Genomic DNA, 24,762 nt, shown 5'->3' with positions numbered 1-24,762 from the left:
GGGTTATCGTTTAAACGTTGACCTAATTGTTCCCTTTTGATTCCGCTAGCGCCTTCCGGAAGGCCTTCTTGGCGGTGGACCTAGATGCTTCGTAATTCTGCATGGTTTCCTTGATTTTATCAGACGAGGAATCTTTAACCGTGTTTTTCATTCTGGCATGGCACACCCTTTGCCGTCTTAGTGATTTCCATACTTCAGAGTTGTACCAACTGGACTGTGCTGGGGTTCCTTATTCTCTCTTATATAATTACTAGGTATGAATCTCTGTATTGCTGAACGTGCTATCGCAAGAAAATTATTCCTGGTATCCTCGACCTTCCTGGTTTTGCTTAATTCGTCAAATCTAAGAAAGGAACAGTTTAACTCACATTTTAAGCCATCATAGTCAGCTTTATTGAATAAATAAATTTTTCTCTTAGGTTTGTTAACTTTTTCTACGCTTAGGGAAAATTTAGTGTTTACAGCCCTGTGATCACTGATTCCATCAATAACTCCTACATTTAAGACCCTTTCGGGCATATTAGCAGCTAATAGATCAAGAATGTTCTTTCCCCTTGTTGGTGAAGTGACTAATTGATGTAGGGAATTTGAGGTGAACGTCAATAAGAGGGACTCGCATAAATCCTTGTCTTTACATCCATTTATGAAACTGTACGAATCCCAATCTACTGTGGGAACATTAAAATCGCCACCGATTATTAGTCTATGCTCATTGTTGTTATGTTATGTTTTAATTTAGTTGTTATGAAATGTAGCGTCCGTTTCAAAAAGATAAGGCAGGGGCGGCGGGTAAGAAAATGGAATGTAGAAGCATAGACATAGAAAAGGAACATAACGTGAAGAAGTTGGCTTAGGTCCAGGCATACTCGACGATGAGATAGAAAGGGCCTTAAGGGAGATGAAACTAAATAAGGCCGTGGGGGTGGATAACATTCCTGCGGATCTACTGAAATGTTTAGGAAAATGTGGGAGGAAGATGCTATATGGGCTGATTCGTAGTATCTACGAAGAAGGAATCTGGCCAGAAGACTTTGTGAGATCAGTTTTAGTTCCTATTCCGAAAAAGGTAAAGGCTACATCATGTGAGGACTACAGGACAATAAGTTTGATATCCCACGCAGCTAAAGTTGTTCTCAGGATCTTAAACAAAAGGATAGAGAGTAGGGCAAATGATTACTTAGGGGACGATCAGTTTAGGTTTAGAAAGGGGAGAGGTACGCGTGATACCATAGCAGTAATGAGATTATTAATCGAGAGGATTATAGAGTCAAACCAGGAGATATTTGTCTGTTTCGTAGATTTCGAAAAAGCGTTTGATAGGGTGAATTGGGAAAAACTAATGAGTATATTGCAGATATTAGGAATAGATTGGAGGGAAAGGAGGCTAATCCGCAACCTGTACATGTCTCAGACCGCTCAGGTGCGGGTGGAGAACGGGGAATCCGGATGGGCAGTGTTAGGAAGAGGTGTAAGGCAGGGTTGCCCATTATCACCGTTGCTGTTCAACCTGTATGTAGAGAAAATGATTAGAGAGGCATGGGAAGAACTGGAGGTAGGAATGAAAGTGGGCGGGGAATTAGTAAAATCAGTTAGGTTTGCTGATGACCAAGCTTTAGTTTTTCAGTCAGCCAAGGGGTTGCAAGCATTGCTGAGTGAATTGGAAATTCAGTGCGACAGGTATGGGATGAAAATCAATATTAATAAAACAAAGGTAATGCGATTTTCTAGAAAGAAAAAGGCTAAGCTAAACATTAAAATAGGAGGAAAAAAACTAGAGCAGGTAGAACAGTTTACGTATCTCGGAAGTGTTTTGGACCAACACGGTCAAAGTAGAAGGGACGCAAGGAGAATATTGCGTTAGGCAAAGAGGCCTTCACAAGGAGGAGGGAGTTGATGACAGGGACGTTGAGTAAGGGTATTAAGAAAAGACTCGTAAAAACTTTGATATGGAGCGTAGCTATGTGCGGCGCGGAAACGTGGTCATTGAAGCAGGAGGATAGACGTAGATTGGAGGCTTTTGAAATGTGGGTGTGGAGAAGAATGGAGAAGGTGAAATGGACCGAGAAGAAAACAAATGAGGAAGTACTTGGTATGGTGGGCGAAGAGAGCGGTTTGTTGGGAGAAATCCAATGGAGGCAGGCAAAATGGATGAAAGGCGTATTGATCGGTAGTGGTATGTTGAAGACTGTGATAGAGGGGAGAATGTTGGGCAAAAGAGGAAAGGGAAGGAACAGGATAGGGATGTTGGACGGGATGAAGGGAGGAAGAAAGTACTCAGAGATGAAGAGGGACCTGATATAGAGTAGGATGATGGATTTTGTGTTTTGTTAGGAGTAATAAAATGTTTGTCTGGTAGTTGTGTCCATCCAAAGACCTACCTTAACCGGTAGATTACCTTAAAAAAATATATACATGCAGTAATAACCGAATTATAAATTATCTAAAAAATACATTTTGTCATGTGTACTGAAGTGAATTCGATTATTGGCTGTCAATAGATATGTCATTTAATTTGATAATATTAAAGATTACTTGTGGTACACACATGAATACGATATTATGTCTCACATGAACGTTACACAGGGGGTTTTATTACAGAAGAAAGAATAAGATGTCTTTAGTTACTGATGGGCGCTTTCATTTGATAGTTTCCTTCTGTTAACATCTTCGTAGTAAGAAAAAAAATTCCTACAAACCATAGTAAATCTTGAAGCAAAATTTTATTCTGCCATAGAAAAATCTTACCTTCGGATAATGTAGTAGTGTAGTGTAATGTAGGCGCTTAGTATTTAAATTAAGTGTACATACATGCCACTTGCTTTCAGCTGAACATAACAGTTTCAGGTTTAAATTTGTGGAATTCCTTCATGATGAGGGTAAAAACGAAACTTTAGACTTCCACAGTAAAGATTTAATATTTCACGACCATGGTTTCCATACTGCGCATCATCGAAACAATGGTCGTGAAATATTTAATCTTTAATGTGGAAGTGTTAAGTTTCTTTTTTACCCTCATAGGTTTCAGCTGACTTGTTGACAGCTAACCGAGTTTAACTGACTACCTAGGTTGACGATAACAGAATCCACCCACAAACGACGGAAAATATATAATTTCATTCAAGTATTCCGTTTATTGACCTGTGATGGTGATACGTCGATTTTAATTTTCGTACGAATTCCAAAAACCCTTGGGGGCGTGAAGGTTGTTTTTGGGACATTATTTAACCAGACTACAAGTAGTTGTTTCCGTGATCTGGGCAATAAATACACGAACTGGTGCAATCTGGCGGCCATGACGCGGACTATAGCCACGCCCACTAGCGACGCTAGTTGCCCGAGACCCAATGAACCGTCTGTGCTTGGCGGATCGTCGAGCTGTGCGCTTGGTGCAAGTTATGATAGTTTCTTTTGTCCTTGTTTCTACTGTTTGTCGAAAATGGAAATTGACGGAATCACGGAGCAACGAAGCAACATCAAGTTTTTGGTGAAGGGCTGTAAAAGTTACGAAGAAATTACTGAAATGTTGACAGCTGTTTACAGTGATAATGCTCTGAAGAAAACATCCGTTTTCAAGTGGACAAAAAGTTTTAAAGATGGCCGGCAAGACGCCACGGATGATGCAAGGCCGGGACGACTTTCAACCACCTGTGTTGACGACAACATTGATCGTGTGCAATCCCTTGTCCTTACTGATTGTCAAAAAACTGTCTGAGTGATAGCCGATTAACTAAATTTAGGAACATCAACAATGCACACTATTTTAACCGAACATGATGGATGGATCCTTCGCCATGGCAATGCATCTGCACATTCAGCATTGATTGTTCTCCAGTTTCTGGCAAAAAATGCAATCACCATCCTTGATCATCCTCCTCGCTCCCTGAGACTTTTTCCTATTCCCAAAATGTGATGAGGGGACATATTACGGGTCACAAGATGTGGAAGACGCAATAAAGCAAGAAACGACGAGAAAACTAAAAAGGATAACTACCAAGGAGGACTTCCAAGGGTACTTCAAACGGTGGATAAGAAGATGGAATGAGTGCATAGCAATGAATGGAGAGTACTTTGAAGGGGACAAAATCGATGTATACTAAATTTTGCAAATTAAAGTTTTTATGGCCTCAGTTCGCGTATTTATTGCGCATTGGACAGGGTAGTATGTAAGAAAGCCCTATCATGCAGAAGTATGATTAAATGTTGAAATTTAAGCGAAACCCAGGGGACATCCGTAAAATCAGGTTGATGGTACCTATAAATTTCTACTTGAATGTATCCTATTGGGTAGGAAATGTGTAATAAATATTTGATGAACTAAAAATTAAACCACTTGGCTTTTCCACAAATATGTTTATGTGGAAAAGCCAAGTGGTTTCATTTTAAGTTCAATATGAAGAATTCCCACCAAGTGACGCCAGAAACTGTTTTATTTAAATATTTGATGATATGAATGTTATGCACTAATGTGTCCGCCTCTGCGACTCCTCAAAAAATAAAATGGAATCTCTACTGCTCTCACCACAAATGGGGGTTGGAGTTGAACAAAATATGAGTTACATTAAAATGTTTATGGTCAAATCATTGTCCCATGTTATGTTTTCCGGATTTCATGAGACATTACCTCATGCACTACTCTTGACCCACATTTCGGAGGTCCCAAACACAAGTTTTGTGCCATAATTATTGATTGATGTGCTGATATGTAAATGCTACAATCATACCTTCTTACAACCAACCCTACGCTCTATCTTATGATGACAATATATTAAACAAATTATTCTAGTCTTTAATAGGGGCCAATACGAATATATGCCCATCCGTAAGTTATATTATTTTTCTGCGCACTTATTTTATTATCACCCAACAAAAAACATCCACAGTAAAAAGTATCCGATTTCCTCCTAATTCTTCTAATTACAACAGTTTCTCAACATTTTTGTGTACAAATACACCTCAATGTGAATCTTTTCATATCTACCTCTATCCACATCATCTGAATATTTTCTTCAGCTACTGACTATGGTGACCTAGTTATTTCTTACGAGTTGTAAACGAAGAGGAAACATCCTTAAACCATTGAAATTAAATTTAAAATACTTCGCCTTTCCACATAAACCACTTTTATTACTACCTAGGTTTCGTTATGGTATAACATCATCAGGTAAAAATACAAGACAAACACAGTATATATCTCTATAGTTTGACTTGTATTTTTACCTGATGATGTAAAACCATAACGAAACCTAGGTAGTAATAAAAGTGGTTTATGTGGAAAGGCGAAGTATTTTAAATTTAATTTCAATATGACGAATTTCCACCAAGTGACGCCAGAAACTATTTCATTTATCCTTAAACCAAATTAAATGGCAAATATCTTTGTCACCTACATTTCAATCTATTTTTAAGTCATAAATTCAACTTAAAATTCCTCTATAAATGGAAGTAAACGGAAAAAATTCTGAATCACGTTGCATGAAATGAAAACAAATGACAACTTGAACAGTACTAAAAGAATTTGCAGGAGTGAACTACCATCAAACCACAGTACTCAACCCAATGGTTGATTTTAGAAAGGGGTAGAGATCTACTCGCATGTCCCATATCTAGTGTGACACACATTAACAGGATATTAATAAGGGCGCTAGTTCTGTATTGTCTGTGCTACCCAAATCTTCCAAGAAAGATCTGGTATCCATGGAAATCACAGAGCCTGGTGAAGCTTTATTTTTAGCCTAAAGCAACAACTAGAATCGAACCTGGGCTCTTAGGTCAGCAGCTGAGCTCTCTAGCCACTGGACTACTATGCCTCATGCGTAAATTTTAATTACATAAGCTTCTGATTACACCTGTGTCTTTGGGAAATATGTATTTGGGTGACCATAATCCATGAGGTTCTTAAGGGATCATCAGTGCTGGACCATTGCCTGCCTCAAACTCCACACAGTAACACAATCACTCTATTGCAACAATCAGCACTGACAGCCCTACACAGAAAAACCCTTTTGCTTTTTTCAAAAAATGACTGCTAGTGTCTTCAATAATGGTAGCTAACATTTCTCCCATACATGATGACTTCAAGGTTATTCCCACAACCATTTAAATCAAAAACCAAAACACCAACAATACTGTTCAAATACTCTAGCTTCATTAAAATGCTTAAGCTGTGATTGAGGAATTTAAAGAATCAATAATTTTAAACAAAAGTCCTTAAGCTTTATCTGTTTGATACTCAACACACCCTTTAACATATTTTCAGACATTGGTATGTATTACTCGTTACAAAAAAAAACACTTTCTCATTCATGTTTATCAAGCCTATGGGTTTATGCCACAGACTCCATTAACCACACAAATAAATGTTAAACACTACAAGTGTAAATTAGCTTCAAAGGGGAATGGATCCAAGTTTAGAATGAATGAATGAATGCTTACAGGCTAAACAAACATTTTCTAGGAAACATCAAATATTACATGTTTTCATTCCATTAATATCTTTTGTTTTATTGACCCACATTTTCTGGCCCAACAACACCACTGAGAATGGATCAGGACCTTTGTTTTGTAAAAGCATGCCAGAAGATATTATCAAGTGTACTCCCTAAAATGGGAGATTTATTCAAAAACCAATCCATGATAAATTTGTTGCATAATATTTCAGAAATTTTCCATCTTTACTAAGCCATATAATTTACCTGACTGGATTCATATTCCTGAGAGATATAACACAAAAATGGTATCAAGTAACATATGAATGGCATCGCCTTGACTCATGATACTCTCCGTCTGTATCACTTTGTTCTCATAAGAGCTATGCCTAGAGGTATCTGATCCTTATTTAAGGCTTCAATGAACTTTAAAGAGAGTAAACTCACCTTATCATTAAAAAATAGCAGAAGTTTCATTATTACCAAGTATCATGGAAAGATGTTAAAGTTTGACCAGGTTATTTGAATTTTTAAATCAATTTGTCAATTCTCATGATGAAAGGCTTTATTTTTTCTTCATGCGAAAGTATTTCAGTACTCATATACAGGGTCTCACCCAAAAGTGGTAGGAATGATTTTCTCTGGCGCGAACGGAGCGGTGGAGGGGGGTCTGCCTGGCATGGTAAGGTGGAGGGGGCTCTTAGCAACAGACCAACACCAACCTCAGTCGCCTGTGGGCTGTTGCTGAGTGAGGACACCGTTTTTAGTGAAGCAAGTTTTTTGTCCGCGTCGAAAAACTAAATGAATCTGAATTTAGAGCAACGTTATTCCGTGAAGTTTTGGGCGAAACTCGGGAAGACGGCAACTGAGACCCTCGATATGATCAAGCAGGCTTATGGGGACACTGTCTTAAGCTGTTCCACAGTATTTGAGTGGCACAAGTTGTTTAAAGAGGGTAGGGAGCTCGTTGAAGACGACCATCGACGGCAAGAACCGACACGAATCGTCAATAAAATTCTTTTAAAAAAATCAGTCCTACCACTTTTGGGTGCGACCCTGTATACTAAAAATATCAACTATTAAATGCAAAGTTTACCTTGCATGAAACATTTGATGAAGCAATTAAACCTTGGCCATAAAAATAACATGAAGGTGGACATCATAGCATTTTCACTTTCCCTAAATCTTTAAAGCAAATCAGTATGTTGAGTTGGTAGTTTCTGATTAAATGCAAAAAGTCAATTTTTTTGGAGATATTTATCTGAAAGTTTCCGCAATCACTAGTTATTTAAACAGGAAAAAAGAAATTCATAAAGTTTTTCTTTTTAGCAACAGCTTACTTTCAATAGAAGAGTCAGAGCGTAAAAATCATTCGCCTTGACTGGGACTCGAACCCAGATCCCTCAATATCCGGTCGAGTGCTTTAGCCATTTAAGCTACCGAGGCGTCCTCTTAAACTCTGAAATTTTGGGGCTTTTAAAGGAACTAGATGTTATGACGAAATACTGTACATACAATGTCACATGCATTCGTAGTCGTGCGCGAGGCGCCACTGTCCACGAGGTTAAAAGCCAACTTTAAACACGTATGGTGTTTTCCCTTTGACAAATTCCAAAGAAACTGCGGGAGATGCCACAACAGTAACTTTTAACGGAGTCATCCGCTAATGTGCATTTTAATGCAACAATTTCAGAGCGTAAAAATCATTCGCCTTGACTGGGACTCGAACCCAGATCCCTCAATATCCGGTCGAGTGCTTTAGCCATTTAAGCTACCGAGGCGTCCTCTTAAACTCTGAAATTTTGGGGCTTTTAAAGGAACTAGATGTTATGACGAAATACCGTACATTACTGTTGCGGCATCTCCCGCAGTTTCTTTGGAATTTGTAGAAGAGTCAGACTTTAAAATGAATCATAATTTTGAATTGTTCAGAAAACTGGTCTCGTACGAAAGAGATTGTCAACTGGATGTCTTTCCCATGCAAATATGGATCCATCTTATCAATAAGAACATGAATCCTTCAACCTTTTTAATAAAATTTACAAAAAATAAGTTTAATTGAGAGGAAGAAAAGTAGGGAAGTATTAAATGGGGCAAGGGAAACGAAAATTAGTTGTTAGGAAAAGTTAAATGAGGCAGAAAACAATAGGTGGAGAAGACAACAGAGATAGTTCCAAACAACAATTGATTTCTCTTGTCATCAAATTATGTGATAGCAATTATGCACTGATTTTTAACTGCTTTATCGCAACTCATTTTCAAGACGTGAAAAAAGTTCAAATGAGAATAAATTATTTAATAAATTGTGTAAGTAAATTCAATGCTTTAAAATTCACACAACTAATAATCAATATGGCTTCATTTATAGTGCACCTATGATCTCTTATTTAATATATTTTTCATATTCAGATGTGATTACGAGACATTCTTATTTAAAAATGTATTAAATACTTTAGATAGTAAACAACTCAATAACCATATATTTATTGGAAAAGTAACCAAAAATAGCTGATTGCAAATTATTAAAAAATATGTCGTCATATATGATTGGAACATGTTAATCTCAAAGGCATTTGGAAATTTAGGATCAGAGTTCAAGAAACCCACAAGACTCGGAAATCTGTGGCCAGTGTTTTTTTTTTTGAGTTTTATTAAAAACCTACTTACCGGACTACATCAATCATTCAAAATGCCTATAATATTCTTATGATATGACACGGTTAAATAGTTTTTACATTAGATATTTGGAGCTTTGTTTTAAATGACTTGGAAAAAATTTAGAAAAAGAAAAGGCCATATATTCCAGATTGTTTAATATTAAAGCATGTTTTTAAGTACTATATAATTGTATTATGTCCCAATAAGATATTCACAACAGTTTGGCAGATGCATTTAAAAAAATTACAACTGGTAAATAATTTCGTTTTCGCTCGTTAAGAGTAAAATCCTTTACCTGCTGTCATTTTCCTCCTATCATGTGCATACAGCTACATCACCCGTTTAAATCATGTGCTCATCAGATGCATTTGCATTGATGAATACCGCAGATATACATAATTAAATTATTGATATTAAAAATGACGATGTGGCAATAAGGCCTGAAAGTATTCCCCTGGCTATGGCCATATTTAATTATGCTTTTAAACTGCAATGAAAAGATATCCAAGGTCATTAGAAAATTATGTCATGGCTAAACTGGAGTTTACACACTACATGAATAGCACACTTAATATTTAAATTTACTGGATTAGCATATTTAATAAATAAAAATGAGATATTTCTGGTGGATCATTTGATATAACACAGCTGGCTTTGGGAATTACAGTATGTATAACAATAAATAACTATGCTGGGTTAAAACTATTATAAATACCTACGTTTGTTCTATATACCTCAACTGGTTTCAATGCTTTTGCATCATTATCAAGAGGTCATAACATGTGCATGAATGGCTAAAATCATATGAATATCCTGAAAGAAAGAGAGGGAGGGGTTGGCAAAGGAGACATGGGAGGGGGTAATACAAGTACAGGGAGGGGGGGAGAGTTACAAAATCCAGGTAGGGGAGGGGAGGGGAGCATTCATTCAGATAACACCAAAGTTGGGTGGCACCAAGGCCCCAGGGTCTTAGAGAAGTGGTTGGGGAGTGGGTGGGGCAGGTACAGAAATTACACCATCACTTTGTCGATGTTCCTCAATTGCACAGCTTTACTGTGCTTATTATTCTCTCAATATGCCTTCGATTGCTGACCTAATGCCTTTACCATACAGTTTTCACCCTTCCTTTGTTTCCCATCTCAGTTCATTACTTAAATATTTATACTTCCTTCTCCCTGCTTCCAAGTTCACACTTTTCCATTTCCTTTTCACCTCTATCTTCCTAATCGTCTCATCTGCAATCCATGGTTTTCTTGACCTTTTCCTGTTTAATGTTTCTATTATTTCTTTCCGATATCCTTTTCCTTTAGATATTTTCTCATTTTTCTTCGATTGTATCCAGCTCCCATTCCTTACTCATAATTTTCTCTTAACTCAGTTGATACTTCTTCCTTGTAGTTCCTGTTGATGCTTCAAAATTCCATTTCCTAATCTGCCTTCCCTTTTTTTAATTTTTTGAATGAGACACTCCACTTCATAACTACCCAATTATGGTCTGAGTCTACATCCACTCCCGTGAAACTACAAATCAATCAGAGGTTGTAGATCAAGTAGTTTTAAAAACAGCCTGCTCTGGTAATTTCCAATCTGGAGTGTGTCATGGAATTATCTTCTCGGGCTCTGAATGGGTGTTCACATAGTATTCATCATGCAAAAATGAGATTTATATGGCCAAAATTCAAAAGAGAGAGATATTGTGTAATCCTATGTTTGAGAAAACATGTCTATTTAAAATAAAACGAGGGTTATACCACAAGACAAAGAAAGAAGGAGCATGTAATACAGCATACCACTTCTTCGTATCAAAAAGGACCCCTTATTGCTGACGATAAAATGTTTTATAATTTATCAGCAGGCATTAAAGTTACCAACTCATTTCAGATGCTTAAATCTAGGTTAAAATCCTTTTTAATCAAAGAGTTATACTTATGGCCTTAATGAGTATTTTTCTTCATGGTATAACAAGCTGTAACCATTTATTTTTTAATTATAACCGTTTCTCAAAATGTATGCATGCATGCATTTTTTTGTTTTTAAATAACATATCTTATATTTTACCATTTTAAAATAATGAGATGAAATAATAATAAATAAATAAATAAATAAATAATGCTATTCCTTAATCTCAACCCTATCGTTGTGAGGCACATTTTGTTGGGTAGTTGTTCAGTCGACATCTGTCTGGCAATGGAGGCTAAACCACCAGTAGCCAAGCCACTACTCTCATTCCTGAAACAACTTCATCTCTATCTGGAATTAACATTTTAAACCACTATTTGCCGAACTTAGCAGTGACCACTTCATGCTTCATTTTTCGAATTAAACATTTGTCCTGGGCACATTTATTTACTCTTGAACACTTCTGAAAACTACTGCTGCCTGACTACTACGATGCGTGCGTGAAATCACTCTGTTTAAATGTTTTCATCGGATGCAGCGAAGGGAAAACTTAGCAAAAATATCAATAAACACAAGTGACTCCAATTAAGATTTACATTTTCCTAAATATTATGAAGCTCGTCCATCCAAACCTAATTAAAAAACTAATTGAAAACACATGCAACATTGCTTCAAATTTAAAAATAAACGATTAATTACATTTTCAACTTACATTGAAATTTGTAATGGTCGGATCTTAAAAAAAAAAAAAAAAAAAAAAAAAATTCAAAATGACTGTTTTTGCCAATTTATTTCCAAATTTAACAGGTTGTTTCTTTAATGCTAAGCACAACATTTTAGCATATATGATGGGCTAATTCTATTTTCTCATGCTGAACCAGAATAAATAATACCAATTAAAAACTAGAAATATAATTGGCATTTGGTTTTCTCGGATCAGTAATAAAAAGACAATGGTATGAATACTGGTTTTAATTTTTTTGGAAGACAATGTAAAATAATATTATATGATATCAGAGTTCAACAATTGCACATAACACTGTGATGAATATAACAATTGTGATGACTTTTTTAAAAATGTAAAAAAATACAGCTTGCACTAGCTGTTGCCATGGAGTTACAAAATAAATGTAAATGCTATATCGCTGTGATGTTCGAGAAGTATTTGCAAACAATTAGTTATGGTGTAGATTGCCGTTAAAAGCACTCCATATGTGCTCTTATATTTCGTATGTAAATACTGATTTTAATGCAGAATAAAATTTTATGTGAGGACGTCAAAATTTTGTACACAATTGCATGCTAGAAGTTATTTTCGTACTGATGATTAAACAACTTTTTCAATAAATTAATTAATCAATCAATCAATCATACCTGTTCAATTTTTTACACATCAGTGTCTATGCACAGTGATTTTTAAAGCAGTTCAACCGATTCCTAAGGAATGCACTCTTCAATGTTTTCAAAAAGATAAAGAAATTGTTTTGCATTAACTCTTCTGTGCATTAGCTTTTTATACATATCTACAACACAGTCCATTCTTGAATTCATTTTGAGGCAAATGATTAAAAATAAATGTGATGGTAAAAAATTCAATGTCAGTAAGGCACTAAGGGGGCATTTATAAACAATACCAGAGAAAATTCACATTCATGAAAGAACAATAAGTAAGAATTACCAAAAAATTCTTTGACAGAACTCCTGCAAGAAAAACATGCAGGGAAAAGACAGGCAAATAATAATTACGCAGATAACTGGTGTTTCTTTCATAAATATGACATACAAATGCATTAAAAATCGCCATTTCCTCAAAGAGATTTAATTTGTGTTGACAGTGTGCACTGAGAGTCTTACATAGCAAAATAATGCCATTGCCCTCCAAAAAACTAGAATATTATGATGATCTGAATATCAGACCATACAAAAATTGTATGTCTTCCGAGACAAAAGATACTTTGCCTTTCAATGTTTTTTTTTAAATAAGGGCAAAAAAAACAATACACAAGCAGATAAAACAATCTGGTAATTTACGCATTTCAATGCAAAGTGGCACTTACATTGCCTGGACTCAAAATGTCACATTCACATCCAACTTTTCCACTCCCGGTTGTTTTAAAACCTTGGCAACACACATGCTTCATTAACAAACACGCATGCTTCACCAAGTTTATGAGAGCTTAAAAATTAGGGCAAAACGTACATTCACACGATATTTCCATGCAGGAATAACAAAAAACAGCCTAACATGTGATTGTGTTTAAATATATATATATATAAATTTCATGGAGCAATGTATACACAATCCTAAAGACCACGCGAGATAATGACTGTGGAAGATGGAATGTACACTTCAATGACGAAAAATAACAAACATTCCCTATCACAAAGCAATGCTAATAAACATGCAGGACACGATTACCGAAAAACAATCACAAGACTTAGGAGCACAATAATTACAGGGCATTATCATCATTAGTCATCTCTTGACCAACATGACGCTATGAGGATTACGATTGTGCTGCCTTAAAGAGGCAAGGCTAATCCTGGCTGCCAGTGGCAGATCAACTTTTGACATCCTCAAGCAGTGAAGATGCCGCCATCTCCAAATTCCAGTTTGACTTGTGAAGAGCATTCTCACACTGAAGTCTCGAAGCAAGTCCCAACCTTGAAAGAGGATTGATCACATTGGCGTTAAACAAAAAAAAAAATGAACAATTGTCCACCAACAACCCTTGCAACAAATGTACCCTTATTAAATCATCCCCATCCATCCCCAATCAGTTGAGAACATTAATACCACCCTGCCACACAAAAATCAACAATAGATTCACAGATAAGCCCTGCTAATCCAAGTTAATGATCAAGACCAGGTAAGAAGGCACACCACATGAATATTTTCCTCTATTCCACGCCATCTGCGGACTGAAAGTTCCACAGTAATTCCGAACGCAACCAGACATTTATCAAACAAAATATTCACTCTCCCTTAACCCTCAACATTAGTCATTAGCTCTGAAACTTGAAAGCTTGAACTGAATTGTGGCAACTAACCCTGAATTGCAGCAACCCCTTAAATTTTGCAGCTAGACAAGGAATAATAGTACTGAATTTTGGCAGCTAGGCTTGACATTTTGTAACCATAATCTCTCCTGGCTTGAAAACATTTCCCCAATTTGGCCAAACCTCAACTCCACTCTCCACACACACTTTTTAAGTCATAGCTCGATGACGTACCATTTTTTCCACCATTATGCCTACACTGTTTTCTGAAGGATAAGTGTAGAAAACGACACCTTTGATATTTACATTTTTCATGAACGAATGCACCATGAATTCATTATGTCAGGGCCTCAGAATTCTTCACATGGAAGGTTGTCTTTTTTTTCACGTGAGTCATTGTTGGACACTTGTTTTGGGTGACATCCTTCCTCGTTAGTTCTCCGACCCTGGCTCTATACGTCCACCTCTTGCCAATGCTTTCTTGTCTGCCTGGGACATTGCTGACTCGATTTGCAACATCTACATTGCCGACACAATTAGCAATGGAATCCACTTGACCTTTCAAATTCAGATTCATCCATATTATACTCAATAGCCTGGATCATCTTCAATTTGCTCTCACATTTATTTTAAGGAGCGCTGGCTCATTTTACTTTACACAACACTGAGCAATAACTTTTGGGAATTATACTTCATGACTTTTAATTCTTCTTGGCCAAATTTGTCAAAAGTTTCAACTTATTCGGGAGAGATTAGCGGTCCACAGGAGAAAGTAAACTGCTTTCTTCCCTGATACTCATTTAGAGCGTGCACATTCAAGTCAAGCTACTCTCAAACATGTAAACCTGTCACCAAACAAACTGCATGCTTCGTCAGATGCATTGAGACTGGATGATAAACCAAATATGATGCATGGAAATGCCACACATTCCTCTTTTAATAGAAGTTTCAGCACATATTAGTCGACATCCTGGGACCAATCCCATGTTATTAAATGGCATTTAAATTACTGAATGAATGCTAATTAAAATATCAAAGTTGATAATGATCTCTGATAAAATCTGTTCACTCTACTCATACTGCCATTAAAAGCTAAAATGTCGCATTAATGAACTATTATCCACCATTTAAGAACATCTGTCATCCGTGCTTTCTTCTCCTCAGTCGACAAACAGCACCCAAGACACCAAAGATTCTCAAAACATCCTGGTTCACCCGTTGACCTTAGGCCTCACTTTTCTTACGCCTATCATTCTGTTAATGTGCCTAACATACATCTTTATAATGCGATCTCTATGCAAATAAAAATAACTTTTGCTGCAGGATGATCGTACATATTTATTCCTAACCACATTAAGCAGATTGGTGCTGCTATTAGCAAAAGTACATTTTCACACCATAGTGTAATACGATGAATAACTGATGGTAGCACTTTTCCAATGGATAAAATTTATTTCACGGCCAGGTTTCGATATATTACATCATCATCATCAACCTAATGATGACGTAATACATCAAAACCTGGTAGTAAAATAAATGTTATTTATCCAGTGGAAAAGTGCTACCACCATCAGTTATTCATTATGTTCGATTTCCACCACATCACACCTGAAACTACTCAATTTGATAATGTAATACATATCCCAAATACATACACCCCTGATCGCGATCATCTAAAGATCACATTAAATGATGCAAAGGCACATCCCCTAAGGCTCCAGAGCCAGTTGAGTTCTTTGAAGTAACTGTTCTCATGAAGACAAGGTCACCTCATGAGATGCCATAGCATCTGCATTAGCCTCCCACTTTAAAACATCATACTCTCCAGTTAATGACAGAAGACTAAAGGATACACACACACACATTAGTTTTTGCATGATAAAATATAAAGTATAAGACTATAGCTATGGCTATTTAATGCACTCATCAGATATTCTACATTAGTGAGACTAGACAAGGCGGAAATAATGGCATGGTTGTTATTTTTTAGTCAACAAAATGAAAACAATAATTTAGTGATACTAACACAATATATATTTGAGGGAGGGTAAGAAAATTCATTGAGTTAAGGGAACAACATTGGGTAAAGAAAAGACACTGCATCTCTCTGAACCGTAGTACTAACGTTGACAATTGGTTTCACTAGATTCATTTAACTGATGCACAAAATGGTTTTAACCTTCGAAGGATGTTGTGTATGTAACTATGTTGCTTATCATGGTAATGCAAAGTAAAACAATTTCAAATGAATAAATAAAACCAGATGCTAATACCAACAGAAAACTTAAAGTTACGACTGTGGTACACTGGTACATGTCAGTGAGGTTTCTCAAGGCTGGGGGAAGAATTATAACTTCCTTCCAGCTGCCCACAGATACAGTGAAGTAAAATGTCAAAGGAATTGGAAGCTCTTGAAATAGAAACGCAGTAATAAAGGCCTCAATTCACACCAATTATGCAGAAAAATACTTAGTTTTTCGTCTTCTACAAGTATGCTAGGCCCAATACATTTAGGGCAAGGAGGCACTGAACCAAAAACCAAAACATTTTCATGTACATACCAAACCATATAAGCAGAACATTTCAACACAGAAAGTCCCGGCACTAATCACGTAAAATAAATCCAAGCAGAATTGTTCACGTACTCGATAAAGGCCCATTAGTAAACAATGCCTACTTCCCCCGCGTCCATATGCCCTTCCGGGCCAGCTGCAGATATCCAAAACAGTATTTTTCCAATTAAATAAAAAGACCATAATAAATTTGGATTCATTGACTGATTTGCATCAAAAGAAAAAATTACGCACAGCATATGAATGACAGGACAGCGCCACCTCCTGGGTAAGTGAAACCATGGAAACTAAATCCACACAACATTCAGATATAGCCACAGATGCGGATTCTGTTTGATGCATAGCATGCCCTTCACATACATTTTGCTAAACCCTCTCCTATGCAACAGAGATCAGCAGGACTCACACAAAATGGTATGTCTACATTATTACAATTATACTTACTGCATTTATGAATTGCTTGTTGAGATATCAATGTTTAAAAAAAGATACGAGCCCCTTCAGCCAACAGTGGATCTTTCCTGTCAATGTTAATAACTTATTTACTGCATTGCTGCCAGGGGAATCCTTATAGTGCTCTATACAGAGGGTGCGGGGATTAAATCCGGACAAATTTCAATTTGAATTTCCCGCCATATCGTAGTTACACTGGAGGTTGTGATTGGCGTTCTTGAAATCTATAAGCATCTAGTAAACAGTCATAACCTCAAAATGGCTGAAATATTATGTACAAGTGCGGAGTACAATCGAAGAGCCGCTATTATCGAAAGTGTTCACGCTGGGCGTTATATTCAGGGCAGTTGGGCAGTTCAACTGTTTACGATATTGTGGTCAAATATAATACTTCAGAGAAGTCTGGGGAAGGTTTAGCCAACCAGCGAGGAAATCTCATTTGAGGAAATGGGTGTTTGTCCGGATTTAAGTGCTGCACCCTGTCATGCATTTCTTTGCTTACGAGTAATTCATATCCGAGCATCAAAAATGGGTATAAAAAGCCAAATATCACCTTTGCAACAATCCTAAAATTCATTTCATAAAAAGAACACAACTTTAGAAAAGTAAACTGTGGACGAGTCAACATGGATATGTCTATGAAAGGCAAACATTCACACCAAAATAACAATTCTTGTCTAACCCCATAGATTAACAGATCTATATCTAGCAATTACGGCACACAAGACATCGACTTTAGTACTCAAAACATATTGAAACATTCTTGTAGAAACATAAAGAAACCAAAATGCACTGAAATTAAGACAGAATCACACACACACCATTTTGATTCCTCTATTGGAAACATTTTCATGAGAAATCCACCACCATAAAAGCCACACCTGAAGAGGGCTGAAGCTGATGCCCCATGGCAATTAAAGGGGAGGGTGCACTGTAAATACTTGAATGTAAAAAAAAACCATAAACACAGTAATCAACCCAGAGATCAGTTTGGAAGGTGTAGGTAGAGTTCACCCTGTACTAAGCCAAATGGCGCGTGAAATTCACACATCAGGGTAGGGGGACCAGTTCCTTTCCCTGAGCCAGTTATGGTTTCCAGTAAAATCTGGCACCCGAACAGTCACACAGTTTGGGTTGAGCTGAGGGTGCCCAGGGAGCCATGCCCGGGAGTCAAACCCAGGCCCTCCCATGGCAGGGAAATTGGAATGAGCAGGATGCTTCTGGGGAATTTGTAGAGGGAACCTCTGACTATCACAGTCTAGTATTAATTATTCTCCATGTCAGTTGGTTTAGGTAACTATTTAATTTCATATCTATCATTGCCTTCCAATCAGCAAACACATGCAAGTTAAGCAATGAATAATTGATTGTGCAAAAACCCTCCACCAGATTTACATAATGTTGTTATATTTTTGACACAAGTGAAGACTCTGGATGCAGTGCGGAGGTGAAAAACATTTTTCTCAGCCACAAATAGTCCCAAAAGATATACAAGAATATTACTGAAAACTCTGCCCACTGAGGAAATGAAAACTGGGACATCAGAGTTTGGACAGTCAGTAGAAGCATCACTGCATCAACCAAATCACCACAAAGATTAATTAATAAAGGAGCAATTTCAAAACTGTTCAATGCTGAGGAAACAATATAAAGTATTTTATCGCAAAAGGACATCAAATTCGTGGGAATTGTGATTCCAAATATGTTCCCACTCCCATGACATGCATTCAACTCGCCATATTTCTTTCATGCGCCATGAATCATGCCAAAAGATGGCTAAAATTAAATATTAAAAATATATATATGTATATGTATATTATTAATCAATCTGCTCAAATCCATCCCTTGTTGACTGCTAACCTTAGCAATCTGTCTAGCTTGATGTGCCTGGCGGCTGCCAATGCATCCCATCCCGTTGCTTCGAGCGCCGATATCACTTCCTCCTCCACATTGGCACCACAGATTTCACTGTTACCCACAGCCAGGACCACAAGCTCCACCCGTCTGGCCCGGAATACTGGGTCGTGCACCATCACCTGTGTGAGGCGTCGTCCCCTTCTCGTCAATTCGGGTTGCCTTCACGCGTCGGAGGTGAGCGCACTCGTGTGCTGGGGAGGCATGCAGATGGGGTGGGGGAGGGGTGTGCGCTCTCCACTGCCGAGGCAACCCATTATTGGCGGGCGGATGGAACAGATTATTCAGTCAGGGGACAGCCATGCAGCTGCTCGCAGCGGCGGGAATGGGCGGCATGCCCACAGGACCCGTGACAACAATCGCGTCATGATTTCATTGTTAGAAAAGCCTTAACTGAGAGAGGTATGCTTTTGAATGATTCATGAATACCAATAAATAAAATATTATTGCAGACTAATGAAGCGCTTCTAAAAGACATGAGGGGATCGGATTAGTGCGGTGGCTAACATATTCTTCCCATCAAGAGGGCCCAGGTTTGAATCATGGAGACGGCAGATATTTTTCAGTGGTACCCCAATCCCTTCTTGAGATGCTTTATGGATGGCACTTTGAGTGAATGCGCCATCTGTTGGATGGGACATTTAACTATGGTACACCCCTTGGCACCTTTCATGAAGAGTAGGCCAATGCCGATGCCAGGTTTCTCTCACCCCTTCCTCCTTTCCAATTCATCCCTAATGGTGCAAATGACCTCAGCTGTTGGCCGCCTCCCCTAAACCTACTATAAAAAGACATGTAAACCTGCTGCCCTGCATTATTTTCTTCTACAGCTTTTCATACTCTCCAGTGGCGCCAACATGACCCATCTCTCCCCCTACATTCTCTCTCCTATCGCGGCCTTTGACATCTCTTTTCAACTTTTCATTTCTCCTTCATCCATTTCCTCACGCTTACTGAATATTCCCTAATACCTCCATTCCTTTACGTTACATAATCTCATTTGCACATGTGTGTGACTTAATAAGCATCCATGGTGAGGTCTCTTTACACGACTGTCAGCAATCAGATTACATAATATGATTACTTTTGATCTGATAATGCCAGTTTCACAGTAATTGTGATCAGTTAAAATTTGTCATACTAAGACTACAATAGACATTTAGCATTTGGCTTATGAGTACATTCAAATGTGATTTTGATTAAATCAACTATTGCGTTGAAATTAGGATTTATTCATGTGACTCGGGGAAGTATTTGTTTTCACTTTTACCACAAATACCAATCCTCTAATAGACACATTTAACTGCACTGAAGGCATTTCCCTTCAGAGGCAAGCTTGATTGTAAGATGATGAGACATGAGGGTATTCCTATTAGACCTTAGTTTTGCCTGTGGCATGCTGACAAAAATGTAGCAGAACTAATCAGTGTAGTGCAGCAATCATGCACATACGACCTTTCATTACACGCACAAGCCAAACAAATGCCTCATTCAATAGAAGCCATGATGGCCATCAAGCATCAAATATGACTGAGTACGTCATACTCATCCTGCCACAAGAGAGATGGACAAAAGCAATTTTATGCAGAATATTGACACTCCATTTGTAGAGAACGAGAAGAATTAGAAAAATTAGTCTATTATATGCGACACATTCCTTCCTCTTTTTTACAATAAATCTGCCTGGAGACAATTTTTTACATTGATGCTTTTTTGAAAATGTTGTAAAAATGTGACTTAACGTCATCATTAAATAAATTTGTGGCATGCACAGCCACTGCCCCCCTGTGGGATGATGCCTCTCAATATGTGATCCTACGGGGTTTCCCATGCCTTCCTACACCATCTGACATCTCTTTCCAGGAGAAACCTATCTTGCCACAATTGAAAACCTGTTGCAGCAGGTAATCTTCAAAATTTACGAGCTCCTTGAAGTCACCGATGAATTTCTCGGCTGCCTTGTGCCAGAACTCACTGCTTCACCATGCCTCACAATGCTGTTCTCAATAATAGCATAGCCTTGCAATTGATTTTCATTTATTAACGTGACAAGCTATCTTTCAACAATGCTGAGAATATGCAACCATTGCATAAATATTCTTTTCACTCACTTTGAAGTACATGTCTCCTAGATTTTGCCCTCGTGGAGAATGAAAACTGTTTATGTCAAATAACTGTACGTGCATGCAACATCAGCCTCCCTTCATGTTTTAATGACTATACTTTTCATTTCTAAGGTTATTTCTACTCACTCATGGCTGTCTTCTTGTGGCTTTGTATTCAGGGTCATTTTTATAACTATGCATAAAATATTATAAACTTTGCACGAAAATCTCACAAAAAATATATCTGAACACAAATTTGGGAAGATGCGTGACGACTGGCTAAACGCAAACTGATGCAGCACGTGTGCAATCAATCCAGCAACCCCTCTTTCCTTAGCACTTGGTGTGTGAAAAGTTGCTCGTTAAATGAGTCATTTGGAAAAATTGCTTTTGCTCATTATGCAAATTAGTCATCATGCGAAGTGCATGATGAGCGAGGTTCCAAGTATATGTATTTCATAATAGTTTAAAAACAATAATAATTATCAGGAAGACCTCGAGAGAATGGTGTTGATGAATAGATTTCTTCACTGAAAGAAGGTGATAGGAATGCCAGCTTAAGTGTTTCGTCAAAAAATTATACACCAATAAAATCCCACAAAGAAATGTATCCAATAATAATTGTTCCTTAAAAGTGATAAAAAATACTCTAGAATCTGTCGCAAAGCCATCAGTAGTTCCCTGTTTGCACGGTATGAGCGAATATTAAGGGGTGTGATTACATTGCCCACCTACCAATAAATATTTATACTTAATTCACTCTTCTTTAATCAAGCACGCAAATATGCTGAAATTTCTATAATTGAAGTGGCAGGATTTTTTACAGCTGGAAAATTTGATTTTCATTACAACTTTCATAACAATTTAATCTGCTTCTTGAAACTGATAAATTGAGTTCTTCAAGAACTTGAATTATTTTAAATTCCCCAATGCCTGCAAGCCACCTCTTCACTCAAAAGTGAATTACGGAGCATATCCATTTCAACAAAATATCTATTAAAGCTTCAAGCTTTTATGAATGAGAGACTTTTGAAGAACTAAAGAAGAAAATAATGTAGAGGCAAATAAATAGAAGTTCTTAAGATGCAGAGAAGATAATAGTCATCAAGGATTGCCAAAACCTACCTGTCATAGGCAAAACACCTTGACTAAAATGAAACCTAAAATAATTGGCCTGTTTAAATGTCCACGGCCTATTTTAGAGTTTTTTATTTTGGAATTAGCGATGAGTTTTGTTTCATCAAGGCAGCCATCGCCCGGCCTCACTATACACGGGACCAGCCACAGTGTCTAAAAACATTGAAACAGTTTGAAAGCTTTCCTTTCCAATACCCACGAGTTCTGTGACGTGACACACCCAGGCCTAAAACACTTAAGTTTACACCTGCCCGCATACTAAGAGCAATGGAATTCACTTCTCTGAATCTTCAGAGTCTACTCTTTCCCTAGGGCACACCCATCCCCCGCCGCAGCATGAGAGGGACAGTTTCAAACAAGGGTGATGCCAACACATGTCATACACCCCCAAATTCAAATCCCCAAGGGCAAAGAAGTTGTTATTCCAAATAAAACTGATGAGTACAGAAATTTTTCCAGAATACACAGCTACGTTTGAAATACTATTAGATTTCTTATTAAAGGTTGTTAGCATTACTTCACACAAATGCAATGAATGGTACAGATTACTTCATTAACATACGCATGCATTTTTTTAGTCCTCATTTTCACCTTAATGTCTCATATTTTCAAATTCATAGCTCACAAATACAAAAGATTAACAAAAAAAACCATTAAGATATACAGCCTTATTTGTCCTAAAAACATATCTATCATCATTTTCTTAAGGCTTAACTAAATGCAATTGTTTGATTGTATATTTTATTCATAGAAATACAAATTGAGTGTACTTAGTCCGAGGAGGAATTAACAATTATTTAAAATAGACGCAATAACAAATTGAGGTAGAGAATGTTCCACAGATCTCTTTAACTAGTTGGAATTAATGGAGATGACATATGACTTTTAGTGCAAAAATTATTACTCTCCAACTATGCATGTAGTGCTTATGAAGATTAAATCGAAGACATAGAATGTATCCTTGAATATACCTGCATCCCCCCCCCCTTCCCCCCTCCCCCCCACCCATGGTAATTTTAAATGTCGCGTACTTCACCAGCAAAGAGAATTATTTACTTCCAACGGACAAAACTTTTGAAAATGCTGTAGTTAAATGTCCTTGACCAATTATGAGTAATAATAGTAACATAAAGAACAACCACAACATGTATTCAAGATTTTCCTCAATATTGCTGCAGCAAGTATCAATTTTTAAGAGGTGCGAAATGAATGGTCAATCAAATAAAATAACTGCAATAGTTCAAATTAGGTCACTAAAGATTCTACGTGAATTCCCCAACTCTAACATCACATGAAAATGACCAACATTACAATTTTTCCATCAAGGCTATTACAGAAGGTTCGCAATGCGAAGGGGTGAGACGAGTGATGAAATCATGGATAAGGTAACTTTGCATCCCAGATTTACTTCCAAAGCACTGTTAACGTAATTACAATCAAGGCAATGCTTCTAATAAATATGACTGAGCTATGAAGAATGTCCATTATTATTAAATGTTTCTACCACACTTTATAATAAGAATTAGGAATCAATTCAGTGCTATTCTAATCAATATAAAAGCTTGTTCACGCAATAAACACAAAACTCTAAGGGTGACAAATGGCAATGAACACAGTTAGTTGAAAAATGAAACATGATAGTACCTTGCGGAAATATACGGATAAATAATTTCTAAAATTGATATGAATTAATTTAAAACAGAGCTATGCAAAGATATATTTGAAAGCAATTTCTTCTAATTCTGAAGAGAAATGCATTAATAGTAAGATTAAAACACAGCAATTCCACCTGGAAAAATTTCCAAAGCAAAGATAATGTAACACACAGGAAACATAAAAGAGCAGTCCTCCTTTAAAAGCAAAACATGGATCACAACACACAATAGCATGGAAAAATTAGGTAAGAATACATTTATGACACACAGATTTATTAAATGTTTTGTATTATGTCATCAATCAGAACTAATTATTAGTTGAAAAATAAACCATGGTCTTATGAATTATCTATATAATATCATAAACTTTCATCACTTGTAATACTCAGTACTTGCTACTGCCAAAATGCACTGATAAATGATGCATGACATTCGGTCTGGAAACAGATTTAACAGCAAATGCCTATTGTAACATTATGACAACAATTATTAAATTATAACTATATATCTTTAAAAATTGTTGGATACATCCTGAACTTCCAAAACTAAGAAAAACGATCTGATAGATGAGAATTCACTTACGATGAGATAACTGTGACAGCTTGATTTCATTTGGATTCTAACAGAGAGCTGCTGATTTGGGATTTGACTCGAAGAATTAGCTATTTGCACGTCCAAGGCAAGAAATTATTTTACATAAGATCAATAAAAGTGTTCAAAGATAACTATTCCTCTCTTCAACTGAAATGAAATGCAAGCTAAACGTTAGCAATTATTAGACATTACAAAAGCTTTCATGCATACATGATCAAAATTCTTGTAGTGCAAGTGTCCACAAGTTGCTGGGGAGACTGCTTGCCAACCCCTCAAGAGGCAACTCTCTTTTCAACTGACCTGCTGCTGTTTCAACTCATTAAAACTTGGAAATCGACTCCAAACTGAT

General features: G+C 37.0%; 1 protein-coding gene across 1 annotated transcript in view; it reads right to left on the bottom strand.

Annotated features, from left to right (window-relative positions):
• Positions 1-11,953: 11,953 nt before the first annotated feature.
• Positions 11,954-24,762, bottom strand: part of Ack (activated Cdc42 kinase) — a 95,169-nt gene continuing 82,360 nt past the window's right edge. The window contains exons 13-14 of the mRNA XM_071586911.1: positions 18,869-19,044; positions 11,954-13,646 (exon numbers count right to left, since the gene is read on the bottom strand). Of these exons, the coding sequence (XP_071443012.1) occupies positions 13,544-13,646; positions 18,869-19,044 (279 nt within the window). The 3' untranslated portion in view covers positions 11,954-13,543. The remainder of the gene's footprint in view (positions 13,647-18,868; positions 19,045-24,762) is intronic.

This window comes from Hetaerina americana, unplaced genomic scaffold (assembly GCF_022747635.1).
Source record: "Hetaerina americana unplaced genomic scaffold, ioHetAmer1.1.p SCAF_27, whole genome shotgun sequence".
In the NCBI taxonomy this organism is placed as follows: domain Eukaryota; kingdom Metazoa; phylum Arthropoda; class Insecta; order Odonata; family Calopterygidae; genus Hetaerina; species Hetaerina americana.
The sequence above is the reverse complement of the archived record's forward strand: the minus strand, read 5'-3'. Positions and strand labels throughout refer to the sequence as shown.